Source organism: Scheffersomyces amazonensis, assembly GCF_036850825.1.
Source record: "Scheffersomyces amazonensis strain UFMG-HMD-26.3 chromosome Unknown RJT21scaffold_2, whole genome shotgun sequence".
In the NCBI taxonomy this organism is placed as follows: domain Eukaryota; kingdom Fungi; phylum Ascomycota; class Pichiomycetes; order Serinales; family Debaryomycetaceae; genus Scheffersomyces; species Scheffersomyces amazonensis.
This window is the reverse complement of record NW_027042742.1, coordinates 745276-767850: the sequence shown is the minus strand read 5'-3', so window position 1 is coordinate 767850 and position 22575 is coordinate 745276. Positions and strand designations below refer to the sequence as shown.

General features: G+C 33.8%; 8 protein-coding genes across 8 annotated transcripts; 5 read left to right on the top strand and 3 right to left on the bottom strand. All coding sequences in view use genetic code 12, as the record gives it.

Annotated features, from left to right (window-relative positions):
* Positions 1-296: 296 nt before the first annotated feature.
* On the bottom strand, positions 297-1859 carry RJT21DRAFT_84205 (mRNA-binding ubiquitin-specific protease; the record flags this gene model as incomplete). The annotated part of the gene is made up of 3 exons (XM_064885387.1): positions 297-1024; positions 1298-1456; positions 1598-1859. The coding sequence occupies 3 exons, from the start codon at positions 1857-1859 to the stop codon at positions 297-299; spliced, it is 1149 nt and encodes a 382-aa protein (XP_064739296.1).
* Positions 1860-4313: 2454 nt separating this feature from the next.
* On the top strand, positions 4314-6356 carry RJT21DRAFT_20377 (uncharacterized protein). Its single transcript, XM_064883700.1, has one exon. It carries the CDS (start codon positions 4786-4788, stop codon positions 6238-6240), a length of 1455 nt encoding a protein of 484 aa, XP_064739295.1. The 5' UTR covers positions 4314-4785; the 3' UTR covers positions 6241-6356.
* RJT21DRAFT_118602 (uncharacterized protein) lies at positions 6262-6872 on the bottom strand. The gene has a single exon (XM_064881091.1). The coding sequence runs from the start codon at positions 6809-6811 to the stop codon at positions 6473-6475; it is 339 nt and encodes a 112-aa protein (XP_064739294.1). The 5' UTR covers positions 6812-6872; the 3' UTR covers positions 6262-6472.
* A 182-nt stretch (positions 6873-7054) lies between these two features.
* Positions 7055-8813, top strand: RJT21DRAFT_118601 (2-aminoadipate transaminase). Its single transcript, XM_064881090.1, has one exon. The coding sequence runs from the start codon at positions 7253-7255 to the stop codon at positions 8561-8563; it is 1311 nt and encodes a 436-aa protein (XP_064739293.1). The 5' UTR covers positions 7055-7252; the 3' UTR covers positions 8564-8813.
* A 183-nt stretch (positions 8814-8996) lies between these two features.
* RJT21DRAFT_103123 (uncharacterized protein) lies at positions 8997-10091 on the top strand (the record flags this gene model as incomplete). The annotated part of the gene is made up of 1 exon (XM_064879762.1): positions 8997-10091. One exon carries the CDS (start codon positions 8997-8999, stop codon positions 10089-10091), a length of 1095 nt encoding a protein of 364 aa, XP_064739292.1.
* On the bottom strand, positions 10069-11214 carry RJT21DRAFT_118599 (uncharacterized protein). The gene has a single exon (XM_064881089.1). It carries the CDS (start codon positions 11165-11167, stop codon positions 10130-10132), a length of 1038 nt encoding a protein of 345 aa, XP_064739291.1. The 5' UTR covers positions 11168-11214; the 3' UTR covers positions 10069-10129.
* Positions 11215-14949: 3735 nt separating this feature from the next.
* Positions 14950-16319, top strand: RJT21DRAFT_125084 (homeobox domain-containing protein). Its single transcript, XM_064882812.1, has one exon. The coding sequence runs from the start codon at positions 15144-15146 to the stop codon at positions 16104-16106; it is 963 nt and encodes a 320-aa protein (XP_064739290.1). The 5' UTR covers positions 14950-15143; the 3' UTR covers positions 16107-16319.
* A 4554-nt stretch (positions 16320-20873) lies between these two features.
* Positions 20874-22345, top strand: RJT21DRAFT_125083 (uncharacterized protein). The gene has a single exon (XM_064882811.1). The coding sequence runs from the start codon at positions 20907-20909 to the stop codon at positions 22233-22235; it is 1329 nt and encodes a 442-aa protein (XP_064739289.1). The 5' UTR covers positions 20874-20906; the 3' UTR covers positions 22236-22345.
* The last annotated feature ends 230 nt before the right edge of the window (positions 22346-22575 follow it).

The following is a 22575-nucleotide window of genomic DNA, read 5'->3' as shown; positions in this document are numbered from 1 at the left end:
TATTTCATACCAAGAAAAAAATTAATAAAAATATTTACATCTTGAGGAACTTCCGAGGAGAAATACGAGGGTAAGTACGAGGACACTTCGGTTACCGCCACCTATCCCAACTCCCTAATTGAGAATCCGGACCGCTCAATAAGGTATAGAAATATGTCTAATAATATCGCTAAGAGATTGAGAAAGAAATCTTCTGTCGCTTACAAAATCGGGAAATACGACAGATTACATAATGTTACGACATACAATTAGTATATTATACTTAATGTTACTACTTAGTTGATTTAACTACTTAATTACTTCCTCTCATACATTAAGATATAAGCATTCTTAATATTTTCTTCAGGACCTCCTAGCACTTCATCTTCTGATACGGATTTAATTAATGTATCATCAATTCTTACCCATTCATTACAAGATTTCTTTAATACATCACTAGTATAATGTCCACCTTCAGCACTACTACCATGATGATATACAACACCAGTTAATCTATAAATCAATTCTTCATCACCTCCTAATTTAATATTATTAGATAATACTCCTTTAGGAATCTTTAAATCATGACTATAATCAACTCTTTTACGTAATTTTTCAATTCCCACTTCTTTTTCTTTAAGAAATGAAAATCTTTTAAGATGTATAATTAATACTTGAGGTAATTTATCAATAAATGTTTGCTTTTTAATTTGTAATTCTTTATTATGCTTGGATTTAAATGAGATCTTTTCAATATTATTTAAATTATTAAATGCATCTTCAATAGAATCAGCTTCACTAATATCTAATTGAAGATTTTGAAATGGATCGAATGTTATGGATTTTTTAAATTGATTTGATGTGGCTGATTTTGGAATGGTTAATACTGATTTAAATTGTCCTCCAAATATAAAGTTAATTGGAGTTGGTTCAACTTCAACAGCTTTATTAATACTAATGGATTTATTATTGGATCCAACTTCATTCCATCCATCATTATCATCATTAAATCGAGTATAATCTTCATCATCAGCATCATCATCATCTTCTTCATTATCAACTTCATAAGCTTCATTATCATTATCGTTATTTTGAGGAACAGTAGTAGCAGTTGTAGTACCTACAACTGCATTGGAAGTAATGGTAGATGATGGTACATTATTCATTGATGTAGATTTAATTATTGGACTTCCACTACTAGATTTATTCTTTTTATCATTCTTAATCAAATTAACCGTAGTCTTTACATTATATTTAAATAATTGAACTTTTTCTCCTTCATTACTATTAGAATAAGTTTGAATTAATGAATCAATACTTGGAGTATTCAATTTACGAATGGCTTCAACAAATTCTTCATTTAATCCATCTAAATAGTAACCCATGAATTCTTCAGCATCTTCTTGTTGTCCCCATTTCAAATGGGAGAATTTCTTATGATTAATTAAGTTCATATAGAAAGTTTCAGGTGATATGGCTTTTGGTTGAGTTATGGAACTATTACTATTACTATTATTATTGCTATTAGTATTACTACCATTAGGAGTATTGGTTCTACTATTATCTTCTACTTTAGATGATGATGATGATGACTCTGGTTTAGGAGTTGAAGTATTACTTCTACTATTGATAGGATTATCAACAAATTCATTAAAGAATTTGATAGTAGCATCCAATAATGGTGTTGGAGATACTTTACTTAAATTTCCAATAGATTTATCTTCTATTAATTTCAATAATCTATTGAATGGTTCACAGTATAATAAGATCTGTAAGATAGAATTCATATAACATATGTTACCAGTATTAGTTAACCCCTTCGTAGTGATATTGAACAAGGGAAGTTTGGAGGAGAAGATAGAATAATTAGGATCAAACATAACTCTCAACAATAAGATTCCTATGGGTTGAGCAGATTCATTATTGATATTGAAATCATTCGTAGTATTGTCACTATTAGTGGTTGATTGAATAGGGGTAGATGGAGTTGAATTAATTAAGGTTGATGATGATGCTCCTGGGGAATTACTGATGGATGACTTATTCCTTATATGTTTACTGGAAATTTTCTTATTGACAATGGGTGCGGAAGACTGTAAAACAGAAGCCCAATTGGTAGATGATGGGATATTAGAGACAGGTTCTTTACTGGTATTGATATTGGTAGTTGTACTGGTTTCATTAATAGTTGATGATGGTGTGGTTTCAAAAGTTACTCTTTTCACTGGGGTAGGAATTAAAGTAGGATCAGCAGGTCTTCCACTATGAAGAGTGGTACTATCAGCATTATAGTCTATTATTTTCAAGGTATTAGTGATGATTACAAGTTTATCATTAACAGAAAGATTATATCTTTCTAATCTATTATACTTTTGATGGGATAACTCTTGTCTTTGTTTTATGCTGGATGCTAAATTCTTTTCAAACTGTGATTTGTCCTTCTCATCAATGTTGATGTAGAGAGGGAATGATATTATTGGTTTAGAATCTTGTGGTTGTGGGTTTGGTGTTGCTTTTGGTTTTGGTAGTTGTTTTGGTTCTTGTTCAGACTCAAGTACGACAGGAGTTACAGGAGTGGCCACTAAAGATGTAGAGGCGGAGATGGGAGTTGGAGTTGATACTACAGGAATAGGAGGAGGTATTGATGAAGATGTAGTGGATTGGGAGATCGGAGATGATTCTGACCGACTAGAAGCAGGAGTAATGGCATCAATATTAGAGGGATGAACATTAGCAAACCCATTAGGACTCGAGACTTGAGAGCTAAGATTGGAGTTGGAATTGGAATTATTGACATGACCATTAAGATGAGGTTGGTAATTATTGGTGGGATAGACTCCATTATTGTTACTATTATTAGTATTAGTATTATTAGTATTAGTAGGATTATTATTATTAGTTGGATTATGGTTAGGGGTTGGATTATTATAGTTATTCCTCTTATGATTACTTTTAGGTCTGGGAGTATATGAGCCATTATTGGCTAAATGCATGGGGAGATTCGGGTTGAAAGGTACTTGCTGTTGAGGTGGGGGTATTACAAATTGAGGCTGATAGTACATATCTTGATAGGTGGGCATGTAATAAGGAGGATAGTTAACCATTAGAGGGTATTGAGGAGTTCCATATTGCATGTATAATTGTTGTTGATGTTGTTGCTGTTGGTGCTGTTGGTGAGGATGTTGTTGGTGTAAGTTCTGTTGTTGCATATATTGCTGTTGATTCTGTTGATTCTGATGGGTATTCTGATGGTGGTTCTGTTGGTACTGATATGGATTACTGGGAGAAAAGCTCGCAGCATCACCACGGAACCGACTAGGCCCTGAATTGGCAGTGGACGATGAGGATGTGGACATGACTTATGATTATGATTATGAATATGACTGTAAAGTTACTGGAATGACAATATAAAAAAAGGAAGGGCCGCTATTAAAGATACAACATCAAGGTTGCTTTACTGAGGAATAGGGAAGGGGTGGAAGTTCCTTTAGTGGGAAAGGTATTACCGAATCAAAAGGTCCGGGAAAAGCTAAGTTAAGCTAGTGAGTCAGCGAATTAGTTGTCGGTAAATTAGACAAACTAAATAACGAAAAAAAAGACAAATAATGGTATGACACTAGAAGTGAAGTTCGGTAGCTTAAAATAATAAAACTTACCTACACACAAATGAATCAGTTAGGTGACAGTTAGTGAGAATGTCGAAACAGTGGGCAGGTCAGGCGAAGATAACGACCCTTTTCGTGGTGGGTCAAAAAATTTTCCACTCGCTCAATTTTCGCTCGGAGCCAGAGTGCACACAGGATAACTTTACAGGGGAGAGGGTGAGGAGGAGGACTAGTGGAGAAAGAAACATAAGAAAGTGATTGGACATATTGAGAGTGTGTAGTATAATGGTGATAGTGTTGAACAGGGTAGTATGTGGTTAGTACAGTTATATTAGTTATAATAGTAATAGTGGCTAAAGTAGCTGAAACCAATAATAGTGGTGATGATGGAAATTCTGGTGGGTATGATTACATAAGCCACAATCCTCAAGACTACAGTGGGTCAATGGATCTTATGCCCGTGCTCAGTTAGCGAGTCTGGAGTAACGTCATACTGGAGTACACAATAAAATATTTACTGACGACTCACAGAGAGATCGCTACAGTACTCACTAAGAATACACCTTTAACTCACTGAGATCTCTGTCAGATCTGACAGCGAACTCATGGAGAAGTCATAGAGTGTCCACTACGATAACTTTCTGTTTATTTAGTGGTCTAATTGCGTGCTCTTATTTTCTTTTCCGCTTTCTGTCCTTAACAGTCAGCGACTCTATCGACACTGTTAAAGACTTCTCCGCTGTCTGACTAATGCAGAACTCCTTCCTGGCCAACAATTGATAGAGCTACAGTATCAACTTCCAAGTTTTCAACTTTCGTACCCCACTCCACTGACTCTCCTTCCAACTGTTGACCTCTTACTAATTTTTTTTCTCGACCCAAAGTTAGCGACATCGCCGACCCTACTCCGCTAGCGACCTGCTACCACGTAAGCCTCCTATTCCCCCAATTTTCTCACGGTTACCGAAACTCTCCCTAAGCATTTAGAGCCTTCTCACTATTTTTCTCCCTAGGAATGATTTCCTATTCCAGAATCTACCTACTGGAACCTGCCTACGAAAAATAAATACACGTCGAAAGCCATTTGCGGACCGACTTTTCACTGGAAGTTTTCAATATTTATTATTGCCCTAGTGCACTCACGGTAATACCCCCTAACCTAACCACCATAACCCACCACTAACCATTAGTGAGACTCACCATGGTCAGCGACAGTTCGTGGATCCTGTCGTTACCGTTGGACTTACAAAAACAAATTTATGCTGCCATAACTAAACATCCAGATACGGTTGAAGTGTTTACTACACTATATAACCACCTTCAATTAGCGAGCGAACAAGACGATTCCAAGAGAAGGAAGGTGGACTCACACGAGAACCACCTGCACCAACAGAACCATCACAATCAAAATCAATCCAACCACCAAACTCATCACCAGACTCAGTCACAATCAAAATCTCATGCTCCACAACCTAACAATGGTTCAGATTACGGAATGATCACCATCTCCGAACCATTGATCCCTGAGACAATAATCTTTGAAATATCCCAGGTATCGTTCCAGTCTCCTATTCGAAAGAAGATGAATCTTATCTTCCATCTTATAGAAAGAGATAATGAGGCATTACCAGTGTTATCCATAGTGAACCCCACGAATCAAATTCCTGAAATTTCCCTCATAAACTTATCCCATTCTATTAAATTATGTATTATTATACCTATTTTAGGAAATTCCACGAATCCTACCAAGAAAAACATTGTATCATTATGTTTTTGGATCAATGAAGATAGACAAGATCCAATTATATGTCAAATTAATCTTGATGCTATTAAGAAACAAATGATTAAATTAGGGAAATTACCAGTAAATATAGAACAACAATTTGCTAATTATAATGAAAGTAATAACTTATCATTACATCCAGTTCATGAAAATATCATTGATTATTTCAAACGACAATTTAAATTGTGTGGAATTAATCTTATCAATTATTTACCAGGAACTCATATCTTCAATAATCAATTTACTTTAAATAACGATAATGCTTTAGCATTATCCAATAATAATATCTCCAATACAATCATTATGGTGGATTGTCATAAGGGTGCTAAAGATGGAGTATTGTTGTTTTTAAATAGTAATGAATTCAATCAACCCTTTATAATTTTTGGATTTAAAAAGCCTATTCTTCTGTTTGAAATTTCCAGAGTAAAGGACTCATCATATACAAATATTACTAGATTAACATTCAGTGTATTATTTACTGTTGTTAATGAAAAGGATGAAGAAAAAGTGATCGAATTCAGTATGATCGATCAGAACTTCTTTCAGATCATTGATGATTTTATAAAAGCTCAAAATATCAATGACAATTCATTCGATGCTACATTTAAAGAGAAACAAGTGGATAATCAGGGACAAAACCAAGAAAATAATCCAGACAATCAACCTCAACAGGAAGTGTTTAATGAAGATGACGAAGACGATGAAGATGATGATAATTATCAGGGTGGAGAGGAAGAAGAAGGAGAAGACAGTGATGTTGCAGAAGAGTATGATAGTGAAGCAGGAGGTGATAGTGGAGATGAAGAAGAGGGAAGTGAAGTAGAAGATGGTAATTTCAATAAGAATAAAGAGGTTGAGGAAATCGAATAATAACGGCACTACAAGACTTGTAAAGATAGTTAGCGTTCGTATAGGTATAGCATTAACTAAATAAACATAAATAAAACGATAATATGGAATGTATAATGAAATCATTAGAGATTAATGAAGTATGAAGAATTTTAGTGTACAGATGCAAAGTAACCGGATAAGCCCAAACAGACTAATTGGTTGATGTGTGTGTAAGTTTGTAGTGATAATTTAACTTAAAGTATGTAGTTCCTTACTTATATGGAGCTCCATACTTGTCAAACAACTTGAAGAAGGTACCTCTCTTGTCAGCAGTCATTCTGATATCTGGTTCATCATCGAATTCCAAGAATGCATCCTTAAGGGCTCTTTGTTCACGCAATACTGCCAATTTTCTTTCCAATAACTTTCTGTTGCTCTCTACATAGGAATCAATCACGAGATATACTCCTACAAAAAATCCTGATGATAAAGCATAACCAGGCACTCTATTCCAGGCTCTTGGATAACTTTTACCAATGAGTTGAACTTGCAATCTTCTGGTAGCAGACCCAAGTAATGTGGCGATTAAGAATCCGGTCGCTGATGGCATTTGTGCTATGGGTTTTGTTGATACTGGTAGTTGTGGAATGGGTTTAAGACCTTGAGGGACTGCTTAACTACTGCCTAATAATTTTTTATTGGTTTTTCATTGGTCGCTCGCCGGATTTTTGGTGATGGTCTGTGTGCAGGAGATACACACTCTTAACTATGGGATTTTTGTAGACATACTTCTACAGTGATTCCATCGGACGTGTTTGTAAATTTTTGAAATTGATAGTGAATGGTTTGTAGACATTTGTCCTTAATGGGAAAATACAAATATATCAGGCTAGTTATATAGCAAGTTAGTCGAATAAGAGTGGGAACTAAGTATAAAAGTATCGTGATAAAATGCACGTGATCAATAACCTTAACCTTAGCGGATATAATTTGATTAATCCACAGTTTATTAATGATTATTACACTGTTTAGGGTCTAATTATCAGTAAGGATGTCCATAAACTTCTTTAAAGGCCACCCTACTCGAAGTTTATTGCCAGTGCAGGCCATTGCCAATGCATACAACAAAGTATTACTCGATAGTGATTATCTCTCGTACGAGACTGATCCATTGAATCAACATCCTTTACAATATGGAACTGATCCTGGAAATTATGATGTGAGAAAGTCTATAGCTCAATGGACAGATAAGCGATTTGGTAGAACAAGCAGTGGTAATGGTAAAGGTACTGATCCTGATACCATTAATTTAACTGCTGGTGCATCATATGGGGTAGCCAATATCCTTACCTCGGTAACAGAAGCTTCAACTGTAACTAAGAGAGCATTTATTGTAACTCCAACTTATTATTTAATTACCAGTTCATTTCTTGATACGGGATTTGAAGGAAAATTAACTGCTATCAACGAAACTCCCGATGAAGAGTACGAAATCGATTTAAAGACATTAGAAGAAAAGTTGATTGAGTACGGTCACGGATTGGAGTCTAGTGAAGGTAAAGAAATTAATATTATAAGGGATCCTGTTAGAGGAGATAGAAAGTTATATAGATTCGTTCTTTATATTGTTCCCACATTTTCTAATCCTGGTGGGTTGAGTTATTCAGAGAAAACAAGAGTTAAATTGATAGAAATTGCTCGGAAATATGATTTATTAGTTATCAGTGATGATGTCTATGAATTCTTGGATTATACTGATAGTAAGTATCCTATTCCTCGATTAGTACATTTAGATCAGGATACATTACCTCCTTATAAGAAGTATGGTAATACCATTTCAAATGGTACATTCTCTAAATTGATAGCTCCTGGATTAAGAGTTGGTTGGCAAGAAACTCCTACTACCAAATTTGCTGATCAATTGGCTATTACTGGAGCCAATAGATCAGGTGGAACTCCGGGACAATTGGCTTCATTAGTGGTTCAACATCTCATCAATGATGGAGAGTTAGATAAAATCATCCTCGATTTCGTTAAGGTATACAAATCAAGATCAATTGCCATCCAGGAAAGTATTAAGAAATATCTTCCTAAATCCACTAGAGTATTGGGTGGCCAAGGGGGTTACTTTTTGTGGGTCACTATTCCTGGTATAGAAGATCATACTTTAATAGTTAAAGAATTAGCCAAAAATGGTGTCACATTAGCTGGAGGAGAAAATTTCGAAGTTGCAGGTGATACAAGAGATTGGGGTAGAAATAGTGTTAGACTTTCCTTAAGTTATCTTCCTGAAGAAGAGTTACGTTTGGGTATAAAACTTTGGGGAAAAGTGTTACAGGAGAAACATCCTGAACTTTATTAACAATAATAGACCTATTAGAATTAGTTAGTATAAGACTCAATAAATATACAAATGTATAAATACATTCACTCCATTCTTATGATTATATCTCAGCGTAGATCTTGGTGTAAACTTTTTGTCTTCTCATGTATTATCGATAAAGGCGAAGTGTTGTCATCTTGTAAAACCATAAGAAAAGAGTCAATGCATGTTGATACTGTTACATACCATTTGACATGTGACAGCAGTCCATCTGACTGCCATTTCCTCATCCATAGACAGGTCGCTAAAGAATGTTGTTGATAATTTTTGTTTTCAGGTTGAAAATTTTATCCCCATCTGGTCATGAAAAATTTACCCGACTTTGGCAATTTCAAAGCCCTTAATTTTTTTGCAGCAATTAAGACTTGACCTAGCGGGTATCTCCTTTATCATATATATATTTATACATTACATGCTTAATCGGATAGAGGTTCCCGATTGGGCCGTAACTGTAAGACACCAACAGATCTCAGGCTTATCATTCTGTTCGTATGTTGTTGATTGGTTTTTGTATATTGTTATCTTATTGGTGTTCAGTATCTATGGTACCACAGCTGCTCCTCGGTATCATGAGTTTCTGCTCCATGATATAAACTTGTTGTATACCTATAAGTCAGAAGATGAGACTGCTGTGCCGTTGTTACCTTTAATAGTAATTGCTATTGGACTCCCCATATTTCAATTTATAGCATGTTCAGTTATTAATGGAGCAACACTATCATCTTCAAGAAAATTCTGGGATATATATATTGGCTTGATGTGTTTATGTGGGAGTATGTCCATCCAACTAATGGTAACTGTGATTCTCAAAAACATATGTGGTTTACCAAGGCCAGATATGATTTCAAGATGTCAGCCCAACTTAAGAGTTGAAGTACCCCTTTTGCAATTGTCAACTGTTTCAATATGTTCTAATCCGGATATTGCTCTAATCCAAGAAGGATTCAGAACATTTCCTAGTGGTCACCTGTCAACTGTCTTCTGTGGGATGGTTTTAAGCAGTTTGAATATTGCAGGTAAGTTACAAGTGTTTGATAAACGTGGTATATCGTTCAAAGTAACTTTAGCTATATTGCCTATTATGATTTCTTGTTTTGTTTCTTGTACCAGAATTAGTGATAATCGTCACTTTCTAAGAGATGTTATTGGAGGGTCAATTATAGGAGCAAGTGTATCAATTTGGTTTTACTCACAATACTTCCCCAGCATATTTAATTTACAAAACTGTGGGAGAGCATATCCTCCACGACGATTTGGAGTAGAGAAGTTTCTTAATAATGTGGGAGGCTTCTGGAAAATCAAGGATACTTTGCCTGGTGCATATAATGAAAGGATACTTAACTCTCCTGAAGCAATTAAACAAGTTGAAAAGATTGAACATGTTAATGACAATGGAGAAGATATGACAGCTGTATCAGCAAACATACAGTTATTCAATAACTTAAAGAGAAAACTTAAAGACAAATATTACAATCTCAATACCACTGATAGTCAATTACCACTATAATTAATTCATTAAGCTATTAAGGGTATATACACATTACTCTATAAAATATTCTTTGCTTGTTTTCTAGCTATTCTCAATTTATCTTTCGTACTTTCGACTTCATTGTTAAATTGATCTAATAAATAATTCTGTTCTTCGACTTCTGTATTTATCGTTTCTGCAATTTGTCGTTGACGGGAAATTAGTTTTCTCAATTCTTCTACTTCTAAATCTTGTTGTTTATGGATCTGAACCTGCAGTTGTATTAAGTCCTGATTGGATAATCCCATTGTGTCTTTTGTTTCTTGAGCCTGAGAGGGATTCCCACCAAAGACACGTCTGGAAAATGCAGTATTTGGAGTCGTCGCAGTTATTGGAAGACTGGGTTCACATACTTTGTTTAATACTTGGATATTCTCCTGAAGATCTTTGACCAACGTCTTTCGTCTCTTATATTCATCATTCTTTAATGTGGGTGCAAATCTCAGAAGAGATGAGTCTAGATTCTTAATTGTGGGATGATAAACACGATTGATATTCTCACGAGCGTGTAACTTGTCACTAATAGAGCTGCTATGTTGTAATGTTTGGATTAGATGTGTGATAGAACTATGAACTACTCGAAGAACTTCTAGCCATGAAACCTCATCGATGGATTTGAAATTGATCAGAAGTAAGGAAGTATCATCGATTGTGGAAGTATTACTTTCAAAAGATGAACTCACTCTTTGTTTGAAGAGACTACTACTAAATTTAAAATTGACGGGTAATTGTAAGAACTCATGGAGTCGTCTATTGTTCTGGATTGAAGGATCCCTTATGAGAGAATCCAAAAATTTCTGTAACTGAGTCTTTCGTTCATCAACAATCGAATCCGTTCTGTTTTTAAACCAATTAATCCGTTTAGAGGGCAACTCATAGGGGAAGTCCTTGACATTAATGCCGAGACTACTGCTGAGATTATCAACCAAGTCTTCGAATTCCGAGTACCTATGGTTGACATTTATAGACCGCAATGGGAGTTTAATGGATATCTGGTAGTAGACCACACCATTGTGGTCCGTTACTGAGGGTATGGATATTATTTCTGAACTCATATTTGCCTCTCAGCTATGAGACATCCCGTATTAGTTGGATTAGAGCTTTAGTCATACAGTACGCCTCTTGGGGTGACAGACAAAAAGACGACTAGAAATGTAAATAGAGTAGATGCATTATCTGCAGGAATAAGATAACAAGTCCTTTTCAGTGAATCATAATATTTTGAAGAATTAGGCAATTTACTGGTAATTGATGAAATAGAAAAAGGCTAAGATAGGTGTTGAGATAAGTGTTGAGATAAGTGTTGAGATAAGTGGTGAGATAAGTGGCGAGATAAATGCTAAGATAAATGCTAAGATAAATACTAAAAATGCTAAGAATGTTTAGAATGCTTAGAATGTTAAAATTGCTGAGATAAAGCTAAGATTCCTGCTAAGAGAAATGATAAGATACGATTTCTCTCTTCAGCTAAGCTAAGCATCCATTATACATAGTATTTGCCAATACCTACTACTACTTCTTTAATTAACGACAAGATATATACACAGTAGCGGTGTTGTACATTAAGTAAGTCCGTAGCAACATTGCGCTCTTTATACATTTTTTCGTGGCCGCTTTTAACCGTTATTCTGTCACAATGCGTTTTCAAAATAACTAAAGGGACAAAGAAGTCTGTTTAGGATCTGCAATCGATGAACATACATGACATGATTAAACTTAATTCGTTTCAACTGTTTCCACCATCCGTTCGGAAATTTTTCAATTGCTTGACTGCTCGTTTACAGCTATCTTTCTTAGCTGGAACCTCGAATTATCGTCCCATTTTCAAATGTTTACATTACGACGAAATGCTGAAACATAATCTATACTTCACAAGTTTTAGCTAAATGTGAAAACAAAAGTTTAAATGGTTGTCACCTTGTGGGCGTGTGGGGAGGATTCACTCTCGTAACTTGACGGCTAGACGAAAGAGGCAAAAAAAGATTAGAAATTCTTGGCTGCGAGAAATCTTGTTAAGCTAGCGCTACAAAGGAATTAACAATTTAGAATATTTTTACTGAAATACTACACTATATCAGTGTAGTATCAATATCTTCTTCGTAGGGGCTCTAAAAAGACGGGCCATATTAAGTCACTTAGCCATGGATTACATGACCAAACGTGTTAATATATTATCGTATTAATCTCGCTTGATTTCAGTTATCTCAAATTGACCCCAGAATGAGAAATGCCAAGACATAATAAAAAACAATCAAACCCCTATAAACAATTTTAAAATTTAAGGAAAAGAACAATAAGGTATGATAAGACCTTAAATTAAAGACAGGCCAAGTATTAACAGTTCAATCGAGTAAAATAAACCATAAGGTTTAAGCCAGTATCAAAAGTTAGATAGAAAAATATGGTTAGTACACAATGAACAGCCTCAACAAATTTTAACTTCAGAAATCACCCACTATGGTATGTTCCCTGTCATGAATTACAGTTGAAATGTGTTTGACTTTTAAGATGTGATTTAGTAGATAAATGGCAGTTGTTATAGTTTATCATAATAGTTCGTATTTACTACACAGCAAACTAGGCAAGTAACACCGTTTCTATATCCAACAGAAAGTGTAAATTAAAGTGCGTAGCATGCATAAGCAGCTTCTCCTGAATACCTTAATTCTAAAATTATTTTTTTTACAATATTTTTCTCAATTGGATATATTTTTTTTCCTCTGTTTGCAGATCACACTAAAATTGTCTCTCTTTCTACAATTATCTAGGATTTTCTTAGCGGTGCGAATCCCTGTCATAGTTACTACCCTTGACAAAAATTTTTTAAGCCGTTATAACTGCAGGTTTGTCATTTTTTGATGTGTTACAGTTAATTATTAACCTGTTCAAAAACTGGTTGTGTCAAAAAGTAAATACAATATGGCTTACTAGTATTGGTGTTATTAACGTAAATTGTCGGAATATAAACGAGAGAATAATATTTGCTACATCTAACCTTTTCACAGAATTATGTCATAGATAAATAATTCAAGGAGGGTTCATACATTAAAGGCGCAGAAGTCTTGTGGGTCCTGTTTTGTCACGGTTATGCAAGCCAGCCGGGACGAGAAGCGAGTAATTGTGCATTGTAAATGATCGATACCAAAATATGACATTAACATTTGGATGGTTAGTTACATTTTGATTTCTTAATTACTCTCAGATACGAACTTTAAAAAATTAAAACTTTTTTTTCTGAGATTATTATGTGTTAGAATTGAAATTTTATGCAATTTTCATTTATTACTGTGTTGTGTGTAATTGAATTAAAACTACCTCATACTGAAATCCCTGAATAATTGATTTGGTATTGTTTTTGTTTTTACAAATATTATTATTATGATTTATTATTCTTATCATTATTTTATCACTATTATTTTTAATCTTAATTGGGGTATACTAATATGAGTGATACACATGGAGAAAACCAACATAGCAGATTTAGTGGGGTGCTCTAATTTAGTGTGATTAGATAACTTCATGGGGCATAGAAATATCAGAATGTAAACATACGTATGAGTAAATAAAAATAAAGTTTGCTTGTCATTGAAACTATGCCATGCAGACACGACAGAGTGTGGACCGATTGACATAAAAAGAAACGATTACAGTAAAAGGCTGATCTCTCAACGTCAATAGAAAAGTATCTACAAAAGTCTGCTCATGAAATGAACCAATTGATCTTTGAAAATTAGTGAGTTCAATCGAACGAATACATCCACAATATCTTAAAAGATGGTTTAGACCCTCTTGTGTGCTATAGTTAGAATAGCATGTTATGTTATTTAGTGAATGCGACTGATGACGTTTTGCTACTGCCGTTTCTTGATGACGGCACCATATTTACAGGATTGTACGACCAAGAAATATGGGGTAGAATGGTAAGCACATATAAGCGATAAATTCTGGATTGTAATGCAGCAGTATCAAGCATTTAACTAAATAACCATCAAACATATGAACCACTCTATTATTCCTTTTACTATAATACGGGTCTCGCTCACTTGATTTTTTTTTATGAGTGACTGACCAAATGCCTAAACTAAAAACTTTACATACTATTATTCTTTATTAATACTTTTTTTGTCAGAACTTCCCGACAGAACTAATTGGCTCAATTGTCTTGAAAACTGTGACCTTCTCTATCTGCCAGCCTAATAGCAAAGATTGTTTGCATCTATGATTCTCTATTTGATTTTCGGTTGATCTTTATAGTCTGAATCATTGCCTAGGCTCGTGCTACAGATTTCACGCAATACTGGTATGAGGGGTTTCTGTCTCTCAGTACGAAAAATGCTCAATTTTCTTTAAAAAATATATATAGCGAAAGATGCATTACACAAAAGATAATTTGACATTTTTTTTTTTTCAAAAGGGGTTTGATATGGATAGCTTCTCACATTTTGATTACTGCTGCAAGAGTATTTGGCTAAGAAAAATAAAAAAAGCAGATTTTTAAAATACCAAGAAAAATAAAATCAATTGAATTGTTTCGTTATTTTTTTTCAATATAATGAATTAAAATAAAATAAAAAAAAAAGACCAGATTTCATTTGCATGTAAATATTAATTATTTGTTTATTTATGCCCAGTCGGTCAGTCAGCCTGGCAGTAACAGAGACAGTCACACACAAACGTAGTCTAACTTAACTTTAATCCTCAAGTGAGCTACCTATTGTGATTTATGCATCCTGCAGAAGTAGTCTGTGGAAACATTTATCGTAATATATTAAATATTGTTACTATATTTATTAATTATATAAGAACTATAAATTCCCAAGGATTTTTTAATTTCCAAACGGTTTGATCTTTTTTAGAACTATCAAATTTTAATAACATTCTTTCATTATTTATATACTAATCATAAATTATTCTTACGAACTCATAAAGAGCCAATTCATCTATTATTGATTGATAAGGATAGTCGCAAATAAGACACGCTACATTTTTCTTGTACTATAATAAACATCTCAATAAATAGTAATTACCCATATGATGTCTTCATCTAATAAAATAAGTTTGCCGCCAATATCGGATATTTTACTTCCTCCATCAATACATCATCTCCAGCATCAACAGCCTCAAGTTACTGCTCCGCCACCTCCACCAGCTCCACAACAGCAATCAGTTCCTATACAGCCTCAAAGATGGCAACCTCAACATCCAGCTGGTCCCCCAGCTCCACACTTAAGAAATACTAGGTCTTTATTACCTCCTATCAATTCGGTGCCTTCCAATATCTTGAGTCCATCTACTAGATATTTACCATCTACCGCTGTGCCGGGTCCTTCATATGAAGGTAATATACCACATGCTACTAATAATTATTACTATACCTCAATCCCTTCTACAAGTAGCAGCATATTGACTCCAACTCATTCATTGGTAAATTCCACCGCATCATTGTCTGCAAGATCACCATTATCTCATAATTCATCACCTGCTTCAAATACAACTTCAGGTTTAGCATCTCCACCTTTACGTCAAACTCAGTCCCATCATGCATTATACCAGAGACATCCATCTATTCCTCACCCACAGCATCATATACATCCCATGGTACAACAACCACCATTATACAAACCAAACACATCCACTTACAGAAATTCGTCTATCGGGGAAATTAGTGATGAGGACGAAGTAAGTGAAGAGGATAGGTATAAGGTGAGGAGACAGAGAGAAAGAACAGGGAGTACCGGTAGTGAAGAATTAGATGCAAATGGCATACCTTCAATCAAGAGGAAAACTAGAAATAATTTACCAAAGGAGATAACTTACATATTATTAAAATGGCTAAATGATCACTTAAACCATCCATATCCAAATTCATTTGAAAAGAACCAACTAATGATGGCTACTGGGTTGAATCAACAACAATTATCAAATTGGTTTATCAATGCCAGAAGAAGAAAAATTAAACTGTTAAAGGAGCAAAAGAGAATCAATTTAATTTGACAAGATTATTAACTTCAATTTGTTTCATTCCACAAAAATTTATCTAAAGTTTAAGTTTACTAGCTTAACTTTATTATTTATTTTCCAGTTTTAAGCTTAGCTCTTTTTCAAGCTAAGGGCCACAAATTCAGTGCATAGCTTCATCATCTATTTATTTATTTATTTATTTATTTATTTATTTATTTATCTATTTATTTATTTATTTATTTATTTCTTTCTTTCTTTCTTTTATTTATGTATTTTTGAGTGGTTCATTATTAGTAAAACTTTATACTAATTATTCTCATTTTTAATAGGACAGAAAACTTCTGGGGTCAAGTTTTACTAAACTTTCTTTAACTGTAGTATAGATTTAACACATTCTTAATAGTTACCCTTAAAATCATGATATTATTCGAAATAATAAAATCGAATTATTATTTCTTAGTATTATTAAGAGTGGAAATGGTGTGCCCGTAAAATCTCTCCAGTTTCTGACACTCATTTAATTACCTAATGTGTGTAAACAATCGTAATTAAGGGGAAAAAATGGAACTGTCTGTGAGGCATTTCCTTCGCTTGTTCCCGATTTTTTTAGAACTTTTATTTTTTGTTCAATGCTTTGCTTGACATGATTTGAATCAGATTCTTTTTTTTGCTGTATTTTTTTGTAAAATATTTTTTGTGTGCGCTATGTTTTATGCCCGAGGTGTATTAGGAGTTCGCTCGCACTATCAACAATACAGGACTGTGCAGCGGCTTTGTTTACAGGCGCAAAATCCTGACTGGTGAAGCGGAACTTTGTATATATTAAGATTTGCGGAACTCAAAGCAATCAACTTAATTTCTATACTATATTAAATGTATTTAAAGTTTAGATTTAATGCAAGTAAAATAATTTCCAACACTTCGAGTAAAGTGCGTCACTGATATAAGTTCGTATATATAAGAAACACAAATGAACATATACATATCATAGCCCAAATGATCGCAAACATACCATAATTGGTTAGCCAGGGAACACTTGGGGTCACAGCGAACAAATAGGAGAATCGAGTTCAATAATATAATATTGTTTCATATAGCCATTTTATGTGACGAACAATAGTGAAAAGTGAGAATAATTTAGTTCATGCAGACCTCACGGAATTATTCGCTGATGTATGCTATTCCGCTTATGGTAAGAAAAATCGCCTATAGCCGTGGAATACTTGAAATAGACAACTGTATAATTTTCAGTTACAAAGCTTATGAAATCTAAGATGAATTTCAAGGTAGCTTTAATGTAACCAAACTCATAATCAGAAAGCTCACATATAATACTTTTATATGGTTCTCATACATGAACATGATCAATGAAGGAGCTCAGGAGAAAGAAATCATCTAAAAATAGGACCCTTTCTAACTTCGACAGAATTGGATGATGTAACCTTGTCTTATTGCTATGTACGCCGTGTGAATGATAATTAAAGATTATTACAAAGAAAATTTGATTTACTAGATTTCAAACGATCTTGTTGTTTGTTTCTTTCTTTCTTTATTCAAATGACCGATTTTTTTAACTTATGCAGAATGAAACAGAGAAGACTAATGAAGTTATCCCTTTGTTGCACTTTGAAATTAGCAATTGCAGTTAAACTAATTCATGATGTATTACACAATAAACACAATAAAACATGGAAAGAGATCGCAATGAAATCCACAAGATCAGAATTTAGACGTTTCATAAAATAGTTTGATGTTGCAAGTAAAATTTATCGTTTTTACTTTAAATCTCTTAATATATTTCAATTTACTGACTTGGCATCATACAACGAGAATTTTGTAATGGCACTTATGACGTCGACATCAAAATGAATCCCTAGATATTTCATAAAAGCTCCGATCAATATTTCTGCTCAAGAATGCGTCGGTTTGTGTAATATGTCAAAAATAGGGTTCAAAAGCAGGAAATTCGATATATAGCAAACAAATGAATTGACAAAAGTGAATTTAAGCAGACATGGATGTTCATCCGAAAATTGATAACAGAGACACATCGTTCAAGACTCAATAGAGTTCCGTTAGTATTTGGGAAGAAATTACACCTATTTAAGTGATAATTATTGCAGAAAAAAATGAGGATAAAGCTGATTTATTGCAAATTTAATTCTGACCAAATGATAGTTTACATAGTTAAGTTACATGTTACATTTGTTGTCAATATATAAAGCATTAGCTCCAAGGTAGTCCCAGATAAATAAGTTTCTTTTAATTTGATAACTTACTTCAAACTCGGCAGCTGCATAATTTGCGTTTCAATCTTGCTCATATGGAAATCATCGCATTTATTCAAATCTCCCAGTAGTTTGTGACAACGAAAGCTCAGTTTGCCCTAATAAATGAACGTTATTTTGAACCATAATTAGAACGAACACCTAGTCGATCCTTGCATTAGGCCTTTGATTTTGCTAGATGTACTGTATCAAAGAAATTTCTTTTTGTAGTATTTTCTAATTTTCTTGGCACGATAAAAGTCGTGGAATATGGATAAATTGAGAGAATAGCAGCTAGAGAAAAAAAGCTTATTCAAATTTAAGCTTTTTCAGTGATAAATAATTATTTTTAGTAGCACAGGAATGACAAAGCCACTCGTACAAAGGACATAATTTTTGTTTTTTTGGTATGTGTCATTTCCTGATATAACGGGTTCTGTCAAAAATAAGAAAAGGACATTTATACTCAAACCAAAAAATAAAATTATAAAGAAGAACCAAGCAAAAATTGCTAAAATAGTGATTGAACACCAAGTTTTCAAAATTCAAAACTGAAATTATACTGACAAAATTTGAGCTTGCTGTTCATCTGTAAGTCACAATATTAGTAAGCGGTAAATATATCCTTTGGGGTATTTACTTTAAAAGTACGAACAAAGCCTTTAATGCTGTCAGAATTTGTAGCGATGGCTTTTTTCGAAGAGTACAGCACAGCACTCAAACTCACTCATGTTACATATTTTTGCTTGCGTTAAGTTTGAGCAAAGAATAAAAATTTGTGAATGTCAGACACAATCACACCGTAAACCTAAGCCAAACCACCAGATAATAATTATCTATGCTAATAAAATTAAAAAAATTACCTTATTATTCATAATAACTATATTAAATTTATTTATTTTATCCTGCATACTACAGCAAAAGTAATTTGATTAAGTTGATGAATGACATGTTTCGAACCGCCTTCGACTCTCTCCATCCCCGTAGATAGCCAAAGTCAAAACTAAATAGAATTGGTTAGACAATATTTAATGACATGCTACATTATGTTATGAACTGTTTTAATCAAACTACTTTTTAGATCAATCACTGTTGTGCAATTGTATTATAGTCTATGCGGTTTGCATACTGTAATTCACGTTACGTAGTTCAGGTCATTCGGCTTGTCAAAAAAAATCTGGTCCCTAGAAAGTCTCGCGGTACTTCAAAATACGCACTACTCCCCGCTTATCTCCAGGACAATAGTTTTTGCGTTACCCTGATTTAGGGTACCTAAAAAGCCCCTAATTTGACTCGCCATAAAGAACTTTCTCGCAAGAGAAAAAATCTCCCTTTTGACCTAGCGCTGCACTGTACTGCAGTATTAATCACATCACATTATGTCTGTCTTTATTTTTGTCATTTTCAATTTTGTAAACGTTATTATCCAAAATCGTGTCATAACTTAATTAAGGTTTTGAAGGCTTACATGAGCTTATTCTCAATTCTCTTCTCTTACTCACCCGTTAGCGAACTCTTTATATCATGCATCGTCTATGCACACATTTCATTTACTTCATTATCTTCCTTTGTTGAATCTCCAAATATTGACCGACAATTTAGATATTAGAATGAAATTGGCCCATAGAGAGAACTAAACTCTAAGAAATTTCTTTGAAACTTGTTGAATCTTAATCTCACGTCAGATTATAGTTTTCACCCCACAAGTTTTTGTGTCTTTCCATCCAATTTAACAGTGATCGTCATTTTGACTTATCTGGTTTTGAAAAATAAACGTAATTCTCTTGGAAACGTTCACTAATGATAATGTTCAATTATAAAAGCTTGAATATATATTTTTTATGTTGCAATTTACGAAATAAATATTTTTTTGGAATGCAAATATTAGATTTAGAAAAGCAATTATTATATTATTATGATTACCAGAGGCGTTTCTTATAGGAATTTAGCCATTTAATAACATCTTCTGTACTCCAGATGTCTCTAGTGAAGCTTTACATAATATAAAAAATTGGTAACTTGTAAAAAGAATTCTTAGCTGTTTAAGTCACGCAGTTTATAGAGTAATCCATCGAGCACTAATAAATTATTACCATTACCAAAGTCGACCTTTGTTCAATGTATTTTCTTACCTTACTACTTCAAAGACGAATTCTGAACAACGCTCGATATTTGATATCCATTAAACTATTTCACTCTCTGAATGTATACTTGGCATTCAATTAGCATAAACCCGATTGGTATGCTTTTGCGCTCATAGCCTATACATGCAAAAAAAAGGTTCTTAAATTACTGAAGTGCTATGTTACTAACCTTATTTGACTTAACTATATACTTTTATATTTTAATTTGGATTAGATGAGGATTAGGAGACATAAAACCCAAATACCGACTATCTTTGCTGTAATAAGAACCCTTGTCCCATTTTGGTTGTGAAAAATTTCAGTATCGTCAGCCAGTTTTGTGTCATCAAAGTTTTCGGTTTTGTTTACGTTTTCAATTAAATATCAAAATGAAAAGTCGAACAGTCAACACTCCAATTTATCTCTTGACTCAAGTCTTGAAAATGGTATCTACATCAGAAGCTTTGATAGCCGTGTCAGACTCCATACTTAACTCATTCACATCTCTCTCAAAATTAGAGTATAACAAGAAGGGTCGCGTCTATCGTTACGTCAACAATGACTTCCAGCGAATCAGAGAAGAAGATAAACATTTGGTCATATATCCTCAAGATCTCTCAATGAATATGGCTCAAATTTCGGCATTCAATATACTAAGTAATATAAGTGATGGTCGAATCTTGGAAACTTTTCCTGATTTTTGCTGTGCGATCTTAGGAATAGCTAAACAGTTAGAGGTAAATAATTGGTACGAAATAGAAAATACAAGCGTGGTCAACTATCAAAATTGTAAATTTGATCCTTTGGAGTGTAAAGATGAATGTGAGGCTTGGTTGAATGAACATACTGTTACAGACGACCATATATCAGCCGGTATAGATTTAATGATCTGCTCGAAGTTGAATTTCCTTCACACAGACCATCATATTGGAACTAAAATTGAAGGTTATTATATGAAACATTACTTATCAAAATTTAACCAACAAGATGAATTTAACAAAGATAATGAAGAAAATGAGGACGAAGCATTCTCATCAGAGGATATCTTACACTCATCTGATGTATTAGTTGCCCTCAAAAGTTTTGTGCACTGGGGAAATATCAAAGGTATTTTATACAAGCTTGACGTTCCCAATATCAATATCTCTGAAGAACTTCGACATTCCTTTGCTGATTTTCCAGATCCATCACCCGAATTAAAGTTATCTGTATACGACCGATACCCCAGTGGAACATCCAAATATTCATTAATAAGAAAGCTGATTGATATATTAGGTGATTGGCATTATTCCAAACTTATACCCTTTCCACCATCAAGTGATCAAGATATTCAGCTTAATTGGCTATACGAGCTATGTCATGATATTGAAAAGAACCCACTCAAATATCACTTACGTTCGCTTCTGAAAAGTCTTTATATTGATCCGATAAACTTGAACGAGTTACTGCAGATGTATTCTCAACAATGTAAAACTCTCCTTTCATTGGTTTCAATCCTTCTTAACACTTTCATTGATATGGATACAGGTGGGGAATATCTCTTAAACAATTCCAAAATCCCAAAGTTTGACGATAAATTTGTCAGCAACAACAGGATCTTCTACGATAAACTAATAGAGATAAGGGAATTAATCCAAAGTTACGAAACAAAAGGTTGGGATAAAGATGATATAGTCTTGCGGCTCCAAGGAAACAAAGATTTGATTGGCGAGCTGACTCTTTTCGATAAGGTTATGGAGATGAGAGAAAAGTTCATAGATGATTATGAGTGAGCAACTGATAGATAGAGTATTCATTTAAGTATATAGACCCCCTTATTTCAAACTTCGTATAATATGTCCAATTTACCCCACAAAGATAATTTGTTGAACGACCTTTAAACTCTTTAATTTCATTCAATTTATCGTTTAATTTTGCAGAAAACATGAACTTAATTTTTCTTTACCCTTCCATCCGATGGTTTTGACAGTTATTACCAATAGAATGAACCAATAAAAGAGTCATTATAATCTCACCTCAATCCCAACTGACCAACTATAGTTACCAACAAAGTTGAATCAGGCTATAAACGATAATAAGGTTATGTAAAACAAAGTTATAAAAATAGAGGAA